The 21,482-nt window shown below is 39.1% G+C and overlaps 1 protein-coding gene across 1 annotated transcript in view; it reads left to right on the top strand.

Annotated features, from left to right (window-relative positions):
* Positions 1-21,482, top strand: part of EFCAB3 (EF-hand calcium binding domain 3) — a 379,076-nt gene that overhangs the window by 292,613 nt on the left and 64,981 nt on the right. Inside the window, exons 17-19 of the mRNA XM_003270799.4 lie at positions 19,243-19,296; positions 20,225-20,329; positions 21,144-21,197. Coding sequence (XP_003270847.3) covers positions 19,243-19,296; positions 20,225-20,329; positions 21,144-21,197 — 213 coding nt within the window. The remainder of the gene's footprint in view (positions 1-19,242; positions 19,297-20,224; positions 20,330-21,143; positions 21,198-21,482) is intronic.

Below are 21,482 nucleotides of genomic sequence, written 5' to 3'. Positions count from 1 at the left end.
TTTTTTTTTTTTTTTTTTTTTCTGAGATGGAGTCTCGCTCTGTCACCCAGGCTGGAGTACAATGGCAGAATCTCAGCTCACTGCAACCTCCATCTCCTGGGTTCAAGCGATTCTCCTGCCTCAGCCTCCGAAGTAGCTGGGATTACAGGTGCCCGCCACCACACCCGGCTAATTTTGTGTTTTTAGTAGAGACAGGGTTTCTCCATGTTGGTCAGGCTGGTCTTGAACTCCTGACCTCAGGTGATCCATCCGCCCCAGCCTCCCAAAGTGCTGGCATTACAGGTGTGAGCCACCATGCCTGGCTGGTAGCTCTTACTTTCAAAGAGTTTATAATCTACTTAGAGAACAAAATATATACATAAAATCACTCATAGAAAATTTTGACCAACACCATAAAACAGGGCAAGAAAAAAATTTAAGCTGGGCATGGTGGCTCACACTTGTAATCCCAGCACTTTGGGAGGCCACTGTGGTTGGATCACGAGGTCAGGAGTTCGAGAGCAGCCTGGCCAACAAGGTGAAACCCTATCTCTACTAAAAATACAAAAATTAGCCGGGCATGGTGGTGCCCACCTGTAGTCCCAGCCATTTGGGAAACTGAGGCAGAAGAATCGTTTGAACCCAGGAGGCGGAGGTTGCAGTGAGCCGAGATCACAACACTGCACTCCAGCTTGGGTGACAAAGCAAGACTTCGTCTCAAAAAAAGAAAATTTAAAAATTTTTAAAAATTTAAAAACCATAAATGAAAAAGGAAAAAAATTTTCAGAAAGAAAATGTTTTTATATCATTGTATCTTTTAATCTATTGGAGTCCAAACATTGTTTCTATTAATATGAATGACCTCTTTATAGATTAAATATTAGCACATTGTCATATCTATTATAAATATTTTCCCAATTCGTTATCTGCATTTTATTTTATTGTATTTTTACAACAGCTTTATTGAGATATAGTTCATATACCATACAATTAACCTACTTAAAGTGTATAATTCAATGGGTTTTAGTATACTAACAGAGTTGTGCAGTATCACCACAATCAGCTGTAGAATATTTCAGCACTGCAAAAAGAAACTCAATACCCATTAGCAGTCACTACTTATACCCCCCCAACTCTCGCAGACCTAGGCAACTACAAATCTACTTTTTATCCATTATGTTGTATTTTGATATATGGCCATTTTTCATGTTTATGTATTTAATTTTATCAGTCATTTCTTCTGTGATTGACTTTTAAGTCCTTTACAAGCTAGCCAGTGTGTGAAGAATCACATATATTTAGTTTTCTTTGTTTTTCTATTATTTCACTTTTTACATTTAATTATTTAATTTATCTGAAATATATATTGACTCTTTATTGACTCTTTTTAAATCCCCATATTTCAGAATGATTTGATCAAAACTACACCAATAGTTTTCAGTAATTTTCCCCATTAACTGGAGTCCTCCTTTATGTACCATTACACTTGGGAGATAATTTATTATTACTGTAACAAGTTTCAAATCTTTCTTTTTGACAGAATAACATGATTTGGTTGTTATCTCTGTCTAATTCATCAGAAATGCCAAACTCTTTACTTCTCCTCCCCAGTATAAACTTCTTCCAGAAGTTTAATTTTGGAAGCATATTCTGTTCCTGACGCCCACATGACTTGCTGTAAATAGCTTCTTTCTGCTTTCATTTCTGAGTAGGGGTTGAGAGTATGCATTTTTCATTTTATGATATCCTTATCTACTTTTTCTTGTTTCTATGAAGGAGGGCAGGTTAATGTCAATGACCTAACGACTGTTCTACAAAACACTGGGTTCAGACTCGAAGCAAAAGAAATCAAGGACCTGAAGACTCACCTGCCAGTGACTGGTGAGCATTTAAGACACCTTTATCCTGTAGATAATGACTAGTCTACTGTGAAAGCAAAGAGTAAAGACATGTTGGAGAGAGAAAAACTGGGGACAGAGATACAATTTAAGAGACTGTTAATAAGGTACAGTTGATAAGGGCCTTACCTGGGAACCACACATATATGGGGAAGACTGATTTGATGTGGTGGGTGAGAGGGAGGGAGATACTAAATTGTGCACCAGAAGTTTATCACTTCTGGTGCACAAAAACAATGCCAAAAAACAATTTTTAAGAACAGGGAGAAGGATAGCAGAGGAAGCAGAATGAAGAAAAATCTTTGAAATATAATTGAATTGAGGTACTTATAGGACACTCAGTATCAGACAATTGAAAATGCATTCCCTAATTATTAGTGTTATTCATCTTTAAACAAGATACATCAAACCATGAGAATCATCACCAGGGTTAAAACAGTGTCTCAGAGTGTCTCTATGAGGACAAGAACACCAAAAGAATGGAAAGATAGAATAAAGGAATATTTGAAAGATAAAGAATGGAATAAAAGAGTAGGATAAGGAAGAAAGAGATAACAGAAAGAGATGAGGGGAGGGTAAGAGAAAATAAAAAGGATAAGAAGAGATGAAAAGATATATCCATCAGGATATAGACCAGTCTCCTTTTTTGAATTTTTTTTTTATTATTTCAATAGTTTTGGGGGAACAGGTGGTATTTGCTTACATGGATAAGTTATTTAGTGGTAATTTCTGAGATTTTAGTGTACCCATTACCCAAGCAATGTACACTGCACCCAATGTGTAGCCTTATCCCTCACCCCACTTCTAACCTTCCTCTTGAGTCCCCAGAGTCCATTCTATCGTTCTTATGCCTTTGCATCCTTATAGCTTAGCTCCCACTTATAAATGAGAACATACAATGTTCATTTTTCCATTCCTGAGTTACTTCACTTAGAATAATGGTCTCCAACTCCATCCAAGTTGCTGTGAATGCCATTATTTCATCCTTTTTATGGCAGAGTAGTATTCCATGGTGTATATATATATACATATATATACCACATTGTCTTTATCCACTCATTGGTTGATGGGCATTTAAGCTGGTTCCATATTTTTGCAATTGCAAATTGTGCTGCTATAAATGTGCATGTTCATGTGTCTTTTTCATATAATGACTTCTTTTCCTCTGGGTAGATACCCAGTAGTGGGATTGCTAGATCAAATGGTAGATCTACTTTTAGTTCTTTAAGGAGTTTCCATACTGTTTTCCATAGTGGTTATACTAGTTTACATTCCCACCAGCAGTGTAAAAGTGTTCCCTTTTTACTACATCCACACCAACATCTATCATTTTTTGATTTTTTAATTATGGCCATTCTTGCAGGAGTAAGGTGGTATCACATTGGGGTTTTGATTTGCATTTCCCTGATCATTAGAGATGTTGAGCATTTTTCATACATTTATTGGCTGTTTGTATATCTTCTTTTGAAAATTGTCTATTCATGTCCTTTGCCCACTTGTTGATGGGATTATTTGTTTTTTCTTGCTGATTTGTTTGAGTTCCCTGTAGATTGTGGATATTTGTCCTTTGTTGGATGCATAGTTTGCAAAGATTTTCTCCCACTCTGTGAGTTGTCTGTTTACTCTGCTGATTATTTCTCTTGCTGTGCAGAAGCTTTTTAATTAAGTCACATCTATTTATCTTTCTTTTCATTGCATTTGTTTTCGAATTCTTGGCCATAACATCTTTCCCTAAGCCAATGTCTAGAAGAGTTTTTCTGATGTTGTCTTCTAGAATTTTTATGGATTCGGGTCTTAGATTTAAGTCTTTGATTCATCTTGAGTTGATTTTTGAATAAGGTGAGAGATAAGGGCCCAGTTTCATTCTCCCACATGTAGCTTGCCAATTTTCACAGCACCATTTGTTGAATAGGGTGTCCTTTCCCCACTTCATGTTTTTTGTTTTTTTGTTTGATTTTTTTTTTTTGTTTGATTTTGTTTTTTTGTAGATATGGGGTTTCACCATGTTGGCCAGGCTCCTGGCCTCAAGTGATCTGCCCACCTTGGCCTCCCAAAGTGCTGGGATTATAGGCATGAGCCACCATGCCTGACCTCTTTATGTTTTTGTTTGTTTTATTGAAGATCTGTTGGCTGTATTTGGCTTTTTTCTGGGTTCTCTATTCTGTTCCGTACCTATTTTTATACCAGTACCATGCTGTTTTGGTGACTATGGCCTTATAGTATAGTTTGAAATCAGGTAATGTGATGCTTCCAGATTTGTTATTTTTGCTGAGTCTTGCTTTGGCTATGTGGACTCATTTTTTGTTCCATATGAATTTTAGAATGTTTTTTCTAGTTCTGTGAAGAATGATGGTGGTATTTTGATGGGAATTGCATTGAATTTATAGATTGCTTTTGGCATTGTGGTCATTTTCACAATATTGAATGTATCTGAGCATGGGATGTGTTTCCATTTGTTTGTGTTGTCTATAATTTCTTTCAGCAGTGTTTTGTAGTTTTCCTTGTAGAGTTCTTTCAGCTCCTTGGTTAGGTACATTCCTAAGTATTTTTTTTTTTTTTGCAGCTATTGTAAAAGAGGTTGAGTTCTTGATTTGATTCTCAGCTTGGTTGCTGTTGGTATACAGGAGAGCTACTGATTTATGTACATTAATTTTGTATCTGGAAACTGCTGAATTATTTTATCAGTTTTAGGAGCTTTCTGGAGGAGTCTTCAGGGTTTTCTAGGTAGACAATCATGTCATCAGCAAACAGCAACAGTTTAACTTCCTTCTTATCGATTTGGATGCCCTTTATTTCTTTCTCTTGTCTGATTGCTCTGGCTAGGACTTGCAGTACTATGTTGAACAGAAGTGGTACGAATGGGCATCCTTATCTTGTTTCAGTTATCAGAGGGAATGCATTCAACTTTTCCCCATTTAGTATTATGTTGGCTGTGGGTTTGTCATAGATGGCTTTTATTACATTGAGGTATGTCCCTTGTATGCCAATTTTGCTGAGAGTTTTAACCATAAAGGGATGCTGGATTTTGTCAAATGCTTTTTCTGTGTCTATTAAGATGAGGATGTGATTTTTGTTTTTAATTCTGTTTATGTGGTGTACCACATTTACTGACTTGCATATGTTAAACCATCACTGCATCCCTGGTATGAAATTTACCTGATCATGGTGGATTATCTTTTTGATATGTTGTTGGATTCAGTTAGCTAGTATAGTATTTTGTTAAGGATTTTTGCATCTATGTTCATCAGGAATACTGGTCTGTAGTTTTCTTTTTTGGTTACGTCTTTTCCTGGTTTTTGTATTAGGGTGATACCAGCTTCATAGAATGATTTAGGGAGGAATCCCTCTTTATCTTGTGGAATGGTGTCAATAGGATTGGTACCAATTCTTCTTTGAATTTCTGATAGAATTCAGCTGTGAATCCATCTGGTCCTGGACTTTTATTTTCTTGGCAATTTTTTATTGTTTCAATCTTGCTGCTTGTTATTGGTCTGTTTAGAGTTTCTGTTTCTTTCTGGCTTAATCTAAGAGGGTTGTGTATTTCCAGATATTTATCCATCTCCCCTAGGTTTTCTAGTTTATTCATGTAAAGGTGTTCATAATAGCCTTGAATGATCTTTTGTATTTCTGTAGTATCAGTTGTAATATCTCCTATTTTGTTTCTAATTGAGCTTATTTGGATCTTCTCTCTTCTTTTCTTGGTTAATCTTGCTAATGGTCTATCGATTTTATTTATCTTTTCAAAGAACCAGCTTTTTGTTTCATAATTCTTTTGTATTTTTTTGTTTCAATTTCATTTAGTTCTGCTCTGATCTTGGTTATTTATTTTCTTCTGCTGGGTTTGGGTTTGGTTTGTTCTTGTTTCTCTAGTTCCTTGAAGTGTGTCCTTAGATTGTCTATTTGTGCTCATTCAGACTTTTTGATGTAGGCATTTCAGGCTATGAACTTTCCTGTTAGCACCGCCTTTTCTGTATCCCAGAGCTTTTGATAGGTTGTATCACTATTATCATTCAGTTCAAAGAATTTTTAAATTTCCATCTTGATTTCATTGTTAGCCCAACAATCATTCAGGAACAAGTTATTTAATTTCCATGTATTTGCATCAAACCCCTTTTAGAGTTTATTTCCAATTTTATTCCACTGTGGTGTGAGAGAGTACTTGGCTATTATTTCAATTTCCTTAAATTTGTTGAGACTTGTTTTGTGCCCTATCATATGTTCAACTTGGAGAATATTCCATATGCTGATGAATAGAATGTATATTCTACAGTTGTTAGGTAGAATGTTCTGTAAATATCTGTTAAGTCCATTTGTTCTAGGATACAGTTTAAACCCATTGTTTCTTTGTTGACTTTCTGTCTTGATGACCTGTCTAGTGCTGTCAGTGGAGTATTGAAGTCCCCCATTATTACTATGTTGCTGTCTGTCTCATTTCTTAGGTCTATTAGTAATTGTTTTATAAATTTGGGAACTCCAGTGTTAGGTGCATATATATTTAGGATTGTGATATTTTCCTGGACAAGTCCTTTTATCATTATATAATGCCCCTCTTTGCCTTTTTTAACTGCTGTTGCTTTAAAGTTTGTTTAGTGTGATACAAGCATAGCTACTCCTGCTCTGTTTTGGCATCCATTTGCATGGAATATCTTTTTCCACCCCTTACCTTAAGTTTATGTGAGTCTTTATGTGTTAAGTGAGTCTCCTGAAGGCAGCAGATACTTGTTTGATGAATTCTTAGCCATTCTGTATCTTTTAAGCAGAGCATTTAGGTCATTTACTTTCAACATTAGTATTGAGATGTGTGGTACTATTCTGTTCATCATGCTGTTTTTTGCCTGAATACTGTGTGTGGTTTTGTTTGTTTGTTTGTTTGTTTTTATTGTGTCATTGTTTTATAGGTCCTGTGAGATTTATGCTTTAAGGAGGTTCTATTTTGGTGTATATTTTGGTGTATTTTAAGGATTTGTTTCAAGATTTAGAGCTCCTTTTAGCAGTTCTTGCAGTGCTGGCTTGGTAGTGATGAATTCTCAAAGCATTTGTTTGTCTGAAAAAGACTGTATCTTTCCTTTATTTATGGAGCTTAATTTCACTGGATACAAAATTCTTGGCTGATAGTATACTTTAAGGAGGCTAAAGATAGGGCCCCAATTCCTTCTAGCTCATAGGTTTCTGCTGAGAAATCTGCTGTTAATCTGATAGGGTTTCCTTTATAGGTCACCTGGTGCTTTTGCCTCACAGCTCTTAAGATTCTTTCCTTCATCCTAACTTTGGATAACCTGATGACTGTGTGCCTAGGTGATGACCTTTTTGCAATAAATTTCCCAGGTGTTCTTTGAACTTCTTGTATTTGAATGTCTAGATCTCTAGCAAGTTCAGGGAAGTTTTCCTCAGTTATTCCCTCAAATATATTTTCCAAACTTTTAGATCTCAGTGGCAACAGGGCTGAGATCTTGCCCCAGGCTATAAGCCTCCCCATTGAGAAAGCAAGCAGGGCTCTCAGACCTTGCCCTTCCCCACCTGCCCAGACTATCAGCTGTGGTTTCTGCACTCCTATCTCTACTTCCCATTTGCTCCCCCTCTGGATTCTGCTCAGGAAAATTCATGCTCAGTTGAAATTACTACAAAGTTCAGTTAGGAGCTTCCTTCACCCTGTGGCCCCTCCCCAGTTCCACTGGCTGCCTTCCCCAAGAACCCCTATGAGATAAGGCCAGAAATGGCTTCCTTGGGTTGAAGCTGGGGACCAGAAGTACCTGCGGGGCTCTTCCTGCAGCTTCTTCTATTTTTATATTTTGCCTGGCTCCCTAAATCCATTTCAGCTCTAGGTAAGGTTAAATCTTTCTCTTGTGATCTGGATTTTCAGGTTCCCCAGAAGGGACATGTGTTCGGAGGCAGACTTTATCCCCCTCACACTTTGGGAACTCACAGTTTTTCAGCTTAGGCCAATCTTTTTTTTTTTTAAAAAAAAAAAAAAAAAAAAAAAGTGCGACTGTGATAGTATTGGGGCTGAGTTGAAAAGACTCTGAAGAGAAGGAGGGGAGGAGTCTATTCTTTCTTCAACTGAGCTTGATAGCTAACATTAGTAAGGACGCAGATCACCAAGAATCTTGATTGGCATAAAGGGCTGGCTTCAAGTTTATAACAGCATGGAACACCATAGACTAGAAAGATTATCTTTTACTAAGGCAGGACTTCATTATTCAAGGATCGAGGTCCTGATTTTTGAATACATTTTTTTCTTTTATTGATTCATTCCACAAATATTTATTGAATGCCAATAATATATCAGCATTGTAATGATACTGCTGTATTTACTTGGCAAATGTTTATACTATATCTGGGTAATGTATTTACTAGAAATTAAGAATGGTTAGGGGTACAAGGGCAGCAGAGATATGGCGTCTGCCCTCAGAGGAGCCTACAGTCTTGGGAAAATACAAGAGAACTAGGAAACATAGGGTATCAGGATCTTCTAGGCTAAATGATAAATATGCTCTGAAGTTGGATGAGGAAACAACAAGCAAACTAAGTATTGTCTATTATTGCATATACTCTCTAAACTAGGGGTTCTCAAACATTTTGGTCTCAAAAATTATTTATGTGGCTGGGCACAGTGGCTCATGTCTGTAATCCTCCCACTTTGGGAGGCCAAGGTGGGAGGATTTCTTGAGCCCGGGAGTTTGAGACCAGCCTGGGCAACATAGAGAGACACCACTGTTAAAAATCAATCAATCAATCAATCAATCAATAATTTTTTAAAAACTTCTTCATGCTGTTCATGTGGGTATATATTAATATTTATATTAGAAACTAAAACACATTTAATAATACTTATATATTAATTCATTTTAAAATAACAATATAGCTTCAGGGATCTGGCAGGGCCTTTGTCTCCTTGCACCCACAAACTGTGCTTAGCTCCACTCTTCACTGCTCCATGCCCTCCATTCAGGGAGGCCCAGGTGACTATGCCACAGCCCCTGTCTTTTGTGACCTGCAGGAATTGGGAGATCCATAGGGAGGATGCCAGGACACTCAGAAGTTAGGAGATGGGCTAATGGGGACTAAAGACCGTTACTCTAAAATAATCAAAAAGTCAGAATCAGTTCCTCCTCCAAGATGGATGACTAGATGCAGCCTCAATTTTTTGGAATAGTTTCAGTAGGAATTGTACCAGCTCTTCTTTGCACATCTGGTAGAATTCAGCTGTGAATTCATCTGGTCCTGGGCTTTTTTGGTTGGTAGGCTATTTACTGATTCAATTTCAGAGCTCATTATTTGTCTGTTCAGGGAATCAATTTCTTCCTGGTTCAGTTTTGGGAGGTATATGTGTCCAGGAATTTATCCATCTCTTCTAGGTTTTCTAGTTTGTGTGTGTAGACATGTTTGTAGTTTCTGATGCTTATTTTTATTTCTGTGGGGTCAGTGGTAATACCCCCTTTGTCATTTCTTATTGTGTTTATTTGGATCTTCTTTCTCTTCTTTATTAGTCTAGCTAGTGGCCTTTTTAATTTTTTCAAAAAACCAACTCCTGGCTTTGCTGATCTTTTGAATGGTTTTCAGAGTCTCAATTTCCTTCAGTACAGCTCTGATTTTGGTTATTTCTTGTCTTCTGCTAGGTTTGGGGTTGATTTGCTCTTGCTTCTCTAATTCTTTCAGTTGTGGTGTTGTTAACTTAAGATCATCCTAACTTTCTGACATGGGTGTTTAGTGCTATGAATTTCCCTCTTAATACTGCCTTAGCTGTATTCTAGAGATTCTGGTATGTTGTATCTTTGTTCTCATTAGTTTCAAAGAACTTATCGATTTCTGCCTTAATTTCTTTATTTACGCAAAAGTAATTCAGGAGTATGTTGTTTAATTTCCGTGTAATTGCATGGTTTGAGTGATTTTCTTATTCTTGACCTCCATTTTTATTGCACGGTGGTCTGAAAGTGTGTTTGATATTTCAGTTCTTTTTTATTTCCTGAAAATTGTTTTATGTCCAATTATGTGGTCAATTTTAGAGTATGTGCCATGTGGCAATGAGAAGAATGTATATTCTGTTGTTTTGGGGTAGAGAGTTCTGTAGAGGTCTGTCAGATCAATTTGGTCCAATGTTGAGTTCAGGTCCTGAATATCTTTGGTAATTTTCTGCCTCAGTGATCAAATACTGTCAGTGGAGTACTGAAGTCTCCCACTATTATTGTGTGGGAATCTAAATCTCTTTGTAGGTCTCTAAGAATTTGCTTTATGAGTCTGAACAGTCCTGTGTTGGGTACATATATATTTAGAATAGTTACGTCTTCTTGTTGAATTGAACCCTTTACCATTATGTAATGCCCTTCTTTGTCTTTTTTGATCTTTGTTGATTTAAAGTCCATTTGGTCTGAAATTAGGATTGCAACCCCTGCTTTTTCCTGATTTCCATTTGCTTGGAAGATTTTCCTCCATCCCTTTATTTTGAGCCTATGGGTGTCATTACATGTGAGATGTCTCTTGAAGACAGCCTACCATTGGATCTTGCTTTTTTATCCATCTTGCCACTCCGTGCCTTTTAAGTGAGCCATTTACCCCATTTACTTTCAAGATTATTACTGATATGTGTGGATTTGATACTGTCATTGTGTTAGCTGGTTATTATGCTGGCTTGTTTGAAAAACTACATTTACTAATATCACCATCATTCTTATTAAAATAATATTTAAGTATTGGGAAACTATCAAGTCACATTACAGATAATAAGGTTTCCAAAATTCAAATTGCTCTTCGAAAGCTTGAACTCAACCATTAAAACATCTGTTGTTAGGGTTTTTTTTTCTTAAAATGATGAGATTACTTTGTTCATTTTCAAGAAGGTGTCTGGCAGATATCCAACTCTGAAAAACTATATTTTGTCTGTTAGTCATTTTCTCCAGTGAAAATGGTATCCCATGAAAAAGCAGCTAGTTTTCTTGCAACTCAAACAATCATACAAGTTCTTTTCCTCAGGAAATCATCATAGTTCAGATTGCAGCTTAAGTGTTTCATGCACTCAAGGGTTAATATCTAATAAAAATTAATAACTTTTGCTGCTTTGCCAAGGACATCTTACTACAAGTATGTACAGTGAAGGACGCAGTGACTGCTAGTATACTTAATTGTCACTGCCTTCATTCATGCAAAGATGCAGCAGTTTTGTCCAACATTGTTTTGCACCATCAGTACAAATGTCAACACAGTGAAAACGGCAAAGGGTATTGGGTGAATATAGAGGTCCATGGCCCACACGCTGGGAACACTTGCTCTAACACATCTCAGCCTTGCACTCAATGCAAGAGAACTAGATCTGAAAGGAGGAGGGCTGACCTGTAGGATGGCGCTAACTTCAGACAAACAAAACTTCATTCACCATAATGCTCTGAATATTTTTAACAGCTAACAGTTCGTAAAATAAAAACAAGCATTCAATTAAGTTGAATGAATATATACTTAAAGCTTGAATCTTTTTTCCTCTAGTATGTGCTCCTTTGGATTGAAAAAATAATAAAAATTCTAGAATAATGCATTAAAAATTACTGTAATTCTGTTCACTAAATTTCAATTTAAGAATTTTATATAATTTTTTAATTTTCAGTAGCTTCAACTCTGAATCTAAATTCTGAGTTTTCTTACAGAAAATGAAAAGGTTGACCTGGATGTCTTGATGGATGCAGCAAAAGCTTTTACAGGTGAGTGGGAATTTATATAAGACATAATAAAATTGAGATCTTAATGCTTTATAGATAACTACCTTTTAAAGCAGTAGTTTACCCCCTCCAGAAATCGATAAATTCATTCTGCTCTTTTACCATTTATTGATAATTTTGTCTTGTTGACAACATTTTGGAATATTAAAGATTTAGGAAAAGTGTGGGTACTCTCAAAAAGAGGTATTAACTTGTCTAATGTGTAGGCCAATAATGTGTTCATTTCACTAGTGTTTAAAGAACCAAAATATTGGTGAACACAGTGAATCTGAGTATGAAGTTTTCACAAAGGAAATGTGATCACTATGAACAATTAGTCCCATAATTCAGGCCATGAAGCAGAAACAGAAATATTACTTGCAGCTAGAATTACATAGATTCTATATACCATCTGTCTTAGTCCATTCATGCTGCTATAACAAAATATCACAAACTGGGTGATTCAAAAATGATAGAAATTGCTTTCTCAAAGTTCTAGGGGCTGAGAAGTCCAAGATCAAGACACATTTGATGTCTGGCAAAGGTTGCTCTATGCCTCAAGATGGTGCCTTAAACACTGTGTCCTCACATGGGGAAGAGCAGACAGGCAAAAAAAAGGGGCTGATTGTTGTATGAGACCTCTGTTATAGGGGCATTAATCCATTTCAGAAGCGAGGAACCTGTATGACCTAACCACCCCTAAAGGCCCTACCTGTTAATACTGTTGCATGGTGGGTTAAGTTTCAACATGAATTTTGGAAGGGACACAAACATTCAAGCCATAGCACATCATAAGTCACTGAGCAATTATGCCACCCCCCTGTTACTCCATGCTATCCTGGCTCATACCCAGAACGGAAGTGTCATCTGTTTATTTGGATTAAAGAATGCTTTCAGGTACTGAATCTCAAAATAACTTTATGTAAGTGAAGTCAACTCATGTATTTATACCTCATTGTGCAGTTAGAAATAGTGCTGTACTGGATTATACTTTTTTATAACTTGGAATAATTAAGTCTCTTAATATTGTCTTCTGAAACAATTCCCATCTATTCAAAGGAGAAAAGGTTGAAGCTGATAACCTTAAAAATGTGCTGAGAAACATGGGGATTGAACTAACAGAAAAAGAACACTCGATGCTGTTAAAAACTCTGCCAGTCTGTGGTGAGTATTTAGCATACCATCATGGTGCTTGTGCATGGAGCTGTGGTATCATAGGCTTCTGGACAATAACTGTGAGAAACCCCCTTTGTTAGTCAGGGTTCTCTGGAGGGACAGAACTAGTGGGAGAGATAGATAGATAGATAGATGATAGATAGATAGATAGATAGATAGATAGACAGACAGACAGATAGATAGATTTATTAAGGAGTATTAACTCACACGATCACAAGGACCCACAATAGGCCATCTGCAAGCTGAGGAGCAAGGAGAGCCAGTCCAAGTCCCCAAACTGAAGAATTTGAAGTCCAATGTACAAGGACAGGAAGCATCCAGCACAGGAGAAAGATGTAGGCTGGGAGCCTAGGCCAGTCTTGTCTTTTCATATTTTTCTGCCTGTTTTATATTCTAGCCACGCTGGCAGCCGATTAGCTTGTGCCCACCCAGATTAAGGGTGGGTCTGCCTTTCCCAGCCCACTGACTCAAATGTTAATCTCCTTTGTCAATACCCCCACAGACACACCCAGGATCAATACTTTGCATCCTTCAATCCAATCAAGTTAACACTCAGTATTAACCATTACACCCCGTAAAAAATGAAATTCTGGCATAAGAAACCCTGTTCTTGGCCAGGCGTGTGGGCTCACACCTGTAATCCCAATACTTTGGGAGGCCAAGGTGACTGGATCAGCTGAGGTCAGTAGTTTGAGACCAGCCTGGCCAAAATGGTGAAACCCTGTCTCTACTAAAAATACAAAAAAAAAAAGTGGGGTGTGATGACAGGTGCCTATAGTCCCCTACTTGGGAGGCTGAGGCATGAGAATCACTTGAGCTCGGGAGGCAAAGGTTGCAGCGAGCCAAGATACTGGGCAACACAGTGAGATGCCATCTCAAAAAAAAAAAAAAGAAAGAAACCCTATTCTTGTCACTTGTGTTTTAATTTGGAAATGAGAAAGTTCTCTTTCGCATTCAGTGAGTAGGCCTCTGCTAAATATTGTAATAGCTGCACAGCTAAATTCTTCTGTAGCCCCCGATGCACCCAACATTCTCAGTCCCTCCCGTGTTAGCCCTTGTATCTCCCCACAATCCATCAATTAAAAGGGAAAACCACCTGAGAGCAGGGGCCTCCAGGACTGTGTGCTTATACTGTCAGTATCCCACCTGGTCAGTAGCACAAACAGCCCCTCAAAAGTTCCACCTACAGGGCACTTGCACAGAACTACCCACAAAGACCCTAGAGGTTAGCCTGTGCTTCAGAACTGTGCCTCCTGCCTGGTTCTAGAGACCCCATGTAGATATCCTTTCCTCCCATTGCTCTTTGCCCCAGTTTTCCCCAGGCAAGAGTAAGGCTGCACATTGCCAAGGGGGATAGTGCCCTTGAGGCAGAAGTAGCACCCTGGGCAGCAAATGCTGAGTACCCATTTGAATTCATCCCTCATATTCTTTTGTGTGTGTGTGTGTATGTGACGGAATCTGGCTCTGTCGCCCAGGCTGGAGTGCAGTGGCACGATTTCCACACACTGCAACCTCCATCTCTCGGGTTCAAGCGATTGTCCTGCCTCAGCCTCCCGAGTAACTGGGATTACAGGCACCCACCACCACACATGGCTAATTTTTGTATTTTTAGTAGAGACGGGGTTTCACCATGTTGGCCAGGCTGGTCTTGAACTCCCGACCTCAAGTGACCTGCCCGGCTCAGCCTCCCAAAGTGCTGGGATTGCAGGCGTGAGCCACCACGCCTGGCCCATCCCACATATTCTTAAAGCTGTGATTACTCATTTTGTCTAGCATTTCCTCCAGATTGTTCTCTCAAAGGGCCAGTTATGAGAATTGCAGCCTACTTAGGAGTTTGGTTCTGAGAGAGCAGGAAGGAGAATGCAGATGGACTGTATCAGGGACTACTACAGACACTGTAGTATACTATACAGACAATGCCAGGCATTGAGGGGTTTTTCAGTACTACAGATTCTCCTGCCATAGGATAGAGCCTGAGGTGGGGTGGTGCACAAGCCCTCTGTTTCTGTTCTAATTGAATTTCACCTCCGTTTATGGAAAGAGTTTGTTCAGAAAACAAAAACAGTTTTTAATTTTTTATTTAAATATTGTTTTTTATTACTGTTCAAGTTGATAACTATTTTTCATATCATCCCTTTAGGATCCTCCATTAGGGATAAAGATAGGAACACTTCATGGGCCTAGAGCATAGTCAGGGAAAGGAGAGAAAGGCAAAGTGCAAGAAAAGAAGAACAAGAAGAAAGTAAAAAAAAAAAAAAAAAAAAAAGCAGCAGCACCAGCTGGCCGCAGTGGCTCACAACACTTTGGGAGGCCAAGGCAGGTGGATCACTTGAGGCCAAAAGTTTGAGACCAGCCTGGCCAACATGATGAAACTCTGTCTCTACTAAAAATACAAAAATTAGCCAGGCATGGTGGTGCATGCCTGTAATCCCAGCTGCTCGGGAGGCTGAGGCAGGAGAATCACTTAAATCGGGAGATGGAGGTTACTGTGAGCCAAGATAGCACCACTGCACTCCAGCCTGGGTGACAGAGCAAGACTCTGTCTCAAAAAAAAAAAAAGCAGCAGAAGCAGCACGTGTGTGTGTGTGTGTGTGTGTGTGTGTGTGTGTGTGTGTGTTTGTAGGGCACATCAACTACTGGCATGTGTTTCAACTAGGGGACAGATTGACCACATTGAGAGCAGTTCTTATCTTTTGTTATTATTTGAGGGCGAAATAGAATAAATTTCTAGGTGAATCATGTCTTATAAAAAGAGTTTCTTATCCTCTTTTTGACTTGAATTTTACCATATCTTACAGATGGAAAGGTGTATAAGAAAAAATTACTGGATAGTGTGAAGCCTTTCAAAGGTAAGAATATGAAAACAGCAGCTAAAATGTACTGGGCTTTACATTTGCTTTTTTGAATTTCTCACTGATTAGAATCTCACTATTCCACTGTTTACTGATTCTGAATGTATGCCTCATAACCTACCATTCTTCCTTTGGTATAATTATATTTGAGCAAGTGACTGTTAGTAATACGTCACTGTAGCAAGTTTGAAATTCTGCTTTCAGCATGTATGATGGCTCACACCTGTAATATAAGCACTTTAAGAGGTCAAGGCAGGAGGATCACTTGAACCCAGGAGTTCAAGAGCAGCCTGGGCAACTTAGGGAGACCACATCTCTTCAAAAAATAAGAAAATTAGCTGGCCTGCTGGCATGCATTTGTGGCCCCAGCTACTTGGGAGGCTGAAGTGGGAGGATCACTTGAGCCCAGGAGGTCGAGGCTGCAGGGAGCCAGGATCATGCCACTGCACTCCAGCATGGGCGACAGAAAAAAATCCTATCTTAAAAAGAAAAAGAAATTCTGGGCCAGGCGCCATGGCTCATGCCTGTAATTCCAGCACTTTGGGAGGCCAGGGTGGGCAGATCATCTGAGGTCGGGAGTTCAAGGCCAGCCTGACCAACATGGAGCAACCCCATCTCTACTAAAAACACAAAAATTAGCTGGGCATGGTGGCGCATGCCTGTAATCCCAGCTACTCGGGAGGCTGAGGCAGGAGAATCATTTGAACCTAATCATTTGAAGGCAGAGGTTGCGGTGAGCCAAGATCGTGCCATTGCACTCCAGCCTCGGCAACAAGAGCGAAACTCCATCTCAAAAAAAAAAAAAAAGAAAGAAAAGAAAAAGAAATTCTGCTTTCATTTAGGTTTGTTATCTTTATCACAATTTATCAAATTTGTCTAATTCTTTTTCCTCCATGATTACTTCAATTGAAAATTATAGCTCAATATTGAGGGAGCATTTTCTCTTCTCAACTCTGACACTGAGTGGCCAATATATTATTTCACTCTCCACTTAATATAAATGCATATTTAAAGCTAGCATCTTCTGAGCCGGGCACAGTGGCTCACACCTGTTATCCCAAAACTTTGGGAGGCCAAGGCGGGCAGATCACCTGAGGTCAGGAGTTTGAGACCAGCCTGGCCAACATGGTGAAACCCCATCTCTACTGAAAATACAAAAATTAGCTGAGCGTGGTGGCACGCACCTGTAATCCCAGCTACTTGGGAGGCTGAGGCAGGAGAATTGCTTGAACCCGGGAGGCAGAGGTTGCAGTGAGCTGAGATCACGCCATTCCAACCTGGGCAACAAGAGTGAAACTCCATCTCAAAAATAATAATAATAATAAAGCTGGCATCTTCCACTTCTTCAAATTACTTGTTTTTCTTATTCCATCCTCTTAATTCCTAAGGAAAAAAAGTCAATGTCAGTAATCTGGAAACTCTTCTAAATAATATGGAAATCGAAGTTGGGAAAGAGGAATATGAGGACCTACTGAACCATCTGCCTGTTGATGGTAAGTGTTTCAGATACCACTGTACCTAGGAGAAATGCAGGGCTTCTGTAGGAAGGCTCCTGAAAGTAAACCTATTTTTTAACCTCTTTGAAAAGCTTATGAAATATTTCAAACATACCTGAAAACAGAGAACAATATAACAAACATTGTGTGCCCACTGGCCAGAGTTAATAAATGCTACTATTTTGCCATACTTGCTTCATATATTCTCCTACCTCCTTCCCTCTTTCCTTCCCTCCCTCCCTTCCTTCCTTCCCTCCCTCCTTCCCAAGTAAACCTTTTTATAATAAGACAAAGTTTTATTAATAACTCAGTAAGACCGTTTTAACTAGACAAAACTGTCGGAGGCAAAGCCAGAATAATTCATTAGGAAGAAATTGCTAAGGAATGAGACCCTGGCTAAGATTTCGTTATTAGATGGCTCTTCCCCTTGAAAAACAAGCTTCCATTAGAGAGCCAGATAGCACATCTTTCAGTAGAGCCAGCACATGCCAACCCAAAATAAATAATTTTTCTCCCCTAATTCAGGGTTTCTGTTCTCAACTAGCGATGGGCAGGTGTAACTAAAGTAGGCCACTGCTATCAGCAGACATCCTCCATGCTACCTTCACCTGTAGCTGGCCCTAACGTAGAAAACAGTTTTGGCCTAATTTGTAGTTTTTTGTTTTGTTTTGTTGAGACTGAGTCTTGCTCACACCCGGCTGGAGTACAGTGGTGTAGTCTCGGCTCACTGCAATCTCCACCTCCCGGGTTCAAGCGAGTCTCATGCCTCCGTTTCCCAAGTAGCTGGGATTATGGGCATGCACTACCACACCCAGCTAATTTTTGTAGGTTCGTTTTTTGTTTGTTTGTTTTTTCTTTGTTTTTGAGATGGAGTCTCCCTCTGTCGCCTAGGCTGGAGTGCAGTGGTGCGATCTCAGCTCACTGCAACCTCCGCCTCCCAGCTTCAAGCAATTCTCCTGCCTCAGCCTCCCGAGTAGCTGGGATTACAGGCAACCGCCACCACGCACGGCTAATTTTTTGTATTTAAAAATACAAATAATTATTTGTATTGTTTATAATAATTACAATACAATATAATATTGTGTTGTTTCACCTTGTTGGCCAGGCTGGTCTCCAACTCCTGACCTCAAGTGATCCACCCGCCTCGGCCTCCCAAAATGCTGGGATTACAGGCATGAGCCACCTCACCCGACCTAATTTTTGTATTTTTAATAGAAGCAAGGTTTCCTCATGTTGGCCAGGCTGGTCTCAAACTCCTGACCTCAAGTGATTTGCATGCCTTGCCCTCCCAAAGTGCTGGGATTACAGGCATGAGCCACCCTGCCCAGCCGTAATTTGCAGTTTAAAACCTCACACTCCCTGGGCTTAACGACATTGATAATTATCCATAATTTTGTCTGGCCCTTCCTCCTATCATGAAAAACGTCACCATAAATTACTTTTTAATTGTAATGTTGTCCCTACATGTTTAGCTAGGGGTCCTCAAAAATGCTTCCTGCTGGAAAATATTGTTACTGATGAGGTATTTTTTAGAATTCTTTATTTTTTTTAATGACAATTTTTTTCTCATCCAACAGTGTGACTATTTCCATACCACTGAATTTTTTCATTTGTTTAGCTAGCACATACTATATGCGAAACAATGAACTAGCGAGTGGAAAATTTAAACCCAGTAGTATAATAAAATTAAGGCATAATTTCTGCACTCAAGTAGATTACAGTCTTGAGGGGTAGAGGTGGGAACATAAGCAAAATTTGGAGATTAAGAAGCTAGCATTCCTTCAAGGTTTAAAGGTTCACTGTTTATGTACATAAGTGACTTCTAGGTTTCAAATTCAATCATGTATATTAAAATATGCTGCCCTTATGGGTCTGAAGGAAGAGAAAAGCCTATAGAAGGGATTACTATTAAACTTGCTTTATCTCAATGTTGAGTCATTTGATACTTTATAGAAAGTGGTATTAATTAAGTAGGTGTTCACTTTAAACTTACAGCTTGATCTTTTTCTATCTTCTGTTTCTTCTTCACTTTGAGTTAAAAGAGTTACTAGAGAAAATTAGGAGAAATAGCTGAATTCCAACCTTTATATTACAACTTAAATTTTCACGTCAGTTGTCTAAGATTTGGTCTCTATGTCTGACTTGTCTTGTCTTACAGAAAATGAAATGGTTGATGTGAATGTGGTGATGGATGAAGCAAAAGCTTTTACAGGTAAGTCAGAAGTCATGGTGAGAAGGGCATTCATTTTTAACTAAGACCTTAATGCTCTATAGAGAAAAAAATTTAAGTGTTTTTAAACAGTAGATTTTGGCTGGGCATGTGGGCTCATGGCTGTAAACCCAGCACTTTGAGAGGCTGAGGCAGGAGGATCACTTGAGGCCAGGAGTTCAAGACCAGCCTGGGGCAACAAAGCAATACCATATCTCTAAAAAAAAAAAAAATTAGCTGGACATGGTGGCATGTGCCTGTAGTCCCAGCTACTTGGGAGGCTGAGGCAGCTGAGCCCAGGAGTTTTAGGCTGCAGTAAGCTATGATTACCACTGCACTCCTGCCTGGGAGACAGAGCAAAAACCTCTCTTAAAAAATATATTTAAATAGTAGTTTTCTCTTCAGACTATTACTAACATGCTAAATTGACACCCCTACAAATGTAATGGTTAAATGTTTGTTTCATAACCTTACTCTTTGATTTGGGATTTTTCCTGTAGACTTATATTATGTAGAGGTTTGCTTGTTTTTTTTGTTTTGTTTTTGTTTGTTTGTTTGTTTCTTTTTTTCTGAAACAGAGTCTCACTCTTGTTGCCCAGGCTAGAGTGCAATGGCGCCATCTTGGCTCACTGCAACCTCCACCTCCTGGGTTCAAGCGATTCTCCTGCCTCAGCCTCCCGAGTAGCTGGGATTACAGGTGCCTGCCACCACACCTGGCTAATTTTTGTATTTTTAGTAGAGACAGGGTTTCACCATGTTGGCCAGGCTGGTCTTGAACTCCTGACCTCAGGTGCTCCACCCACTTCGGCTTCCCAGAGTCCTGGGATTACAGGCGTGAGCCACTGCGCCTGGCCGGTAATTTTTTCATAATTTGAAATCACTATTCTCTTCCTAAAATTCTTACATATTAACAATTCCCGTCTTTCCAAAGGAGAAAAAGTTAATGTCAGTAATCTGGGGAATGAGCTGAGGAAAATGGGGCTTGTACTCACTGATGAGGAGCACAAGAAGCTGCTGAAAACTCTGCCAATTCGCAGTGAGTATTTACCACATCCTTTGAAACTTGGATTTAGGGGCTTGTGTGTGAAAACTTCTTAAATTACACATGTATATGCCCAGTAAACCTCCTTTAGAAAACACAGTTATCACACTAAAAGACATCTTGGCCAGACGCGGTGGCTCCCAGCACTTTGGGAGGCCAAGGTGGGCAGATCAAGAGGTCAGGAGTTCGAGAACAGCCTGGCCAACATGGTGAAACCCCGTCTCTACTAAAAATACAAAAATTGGCCGGGCATGGTGGCATATGCCTGTAATCCCAGCTACACGGGAGGCTGAGGCAGGAGAATTGCTTGAACCTGGGAGATGGAGGTTGCAGTGAGCCAAGATCATGCCACTGCACTTCAGCCTGGGCAACAGAGCAAGACTCTATCTCTCAAAAAAAAAAAAAAAAAGTCTTGTTGCCTGTTTTTGTTGCTTATATTTTAATACTGAAAGCTAGCAACATCTTTCACTGGGGGTGTCCCACCATCCAGGCTAAATTATCCTGTCCCCCTGGGAGCACTGCCTAATCTCATCATGACCAATGAGAAGGAAACCAGGGAAGAAAGAAAAGGAAGGAAAAAGACAGAAACAGGGAAATACTGTATTTTATTCAACCAATGGATAGATTTATAACAGGGAAAGTATTCTTCATCTTTGGTTTCATTCTTAAATGTAATAGAGAAGAAACTTCCAAGCAAATTGGAAGGGGTTTCTTTCCCTGAAATTATGGATGTTGTGTTGTCTTTGTGCTGATTTTATTAGTCTTCCTGTCATATAACCCGTATTCTGAATTGTGTCTTATCTTACAGCTAGTGGAAAGGTATATAAGAATAGATTGCTCAAAGGTGTGAAGGCCCTCAACGGTGAGTAGGAAGCATGGTGAAAGAGCAAGTAAAAAAATTCCTATGTTTGGTATTTTCTTTTAAATGTTCCAACTTCACTTCCTGCCAATTTACTTATCCGTTGTTAGGACATAACTTACCATTCTTCTTTGGATGCATTGGCCTTTTGGGATATAAGTTAAAGAATCATATCACTATAGGAAGTAAATTAGTTGTTGTTTCAACCACAAGTCATTAGACTTGCCTGCTCCTCTCTGTTGACCTCTCAGGGAAAACCAAAGCAGAACCCCCTGGATCAGTATTAAG

This window comes from Nomascus leucogenys, chromosome 19 (genome assembly GCF_006542625.1).
Source record: "Nomascus leucogenys isolate Asia chromosome 19, Asia_NLE_v1, whole genome shotgun sequence".
In the NCBI taxonomy this organism is placed as follows: Eukaryota; Metazoa; Chordata; class Mammalia; order Primates; family Hylobatidae; genus Nomascus; species Nomascus leucogenys.
Note: the sequence above shows the minus strand (reverse complement) of the source record. Positions and strands in the feature narration are given on the sequence as shown.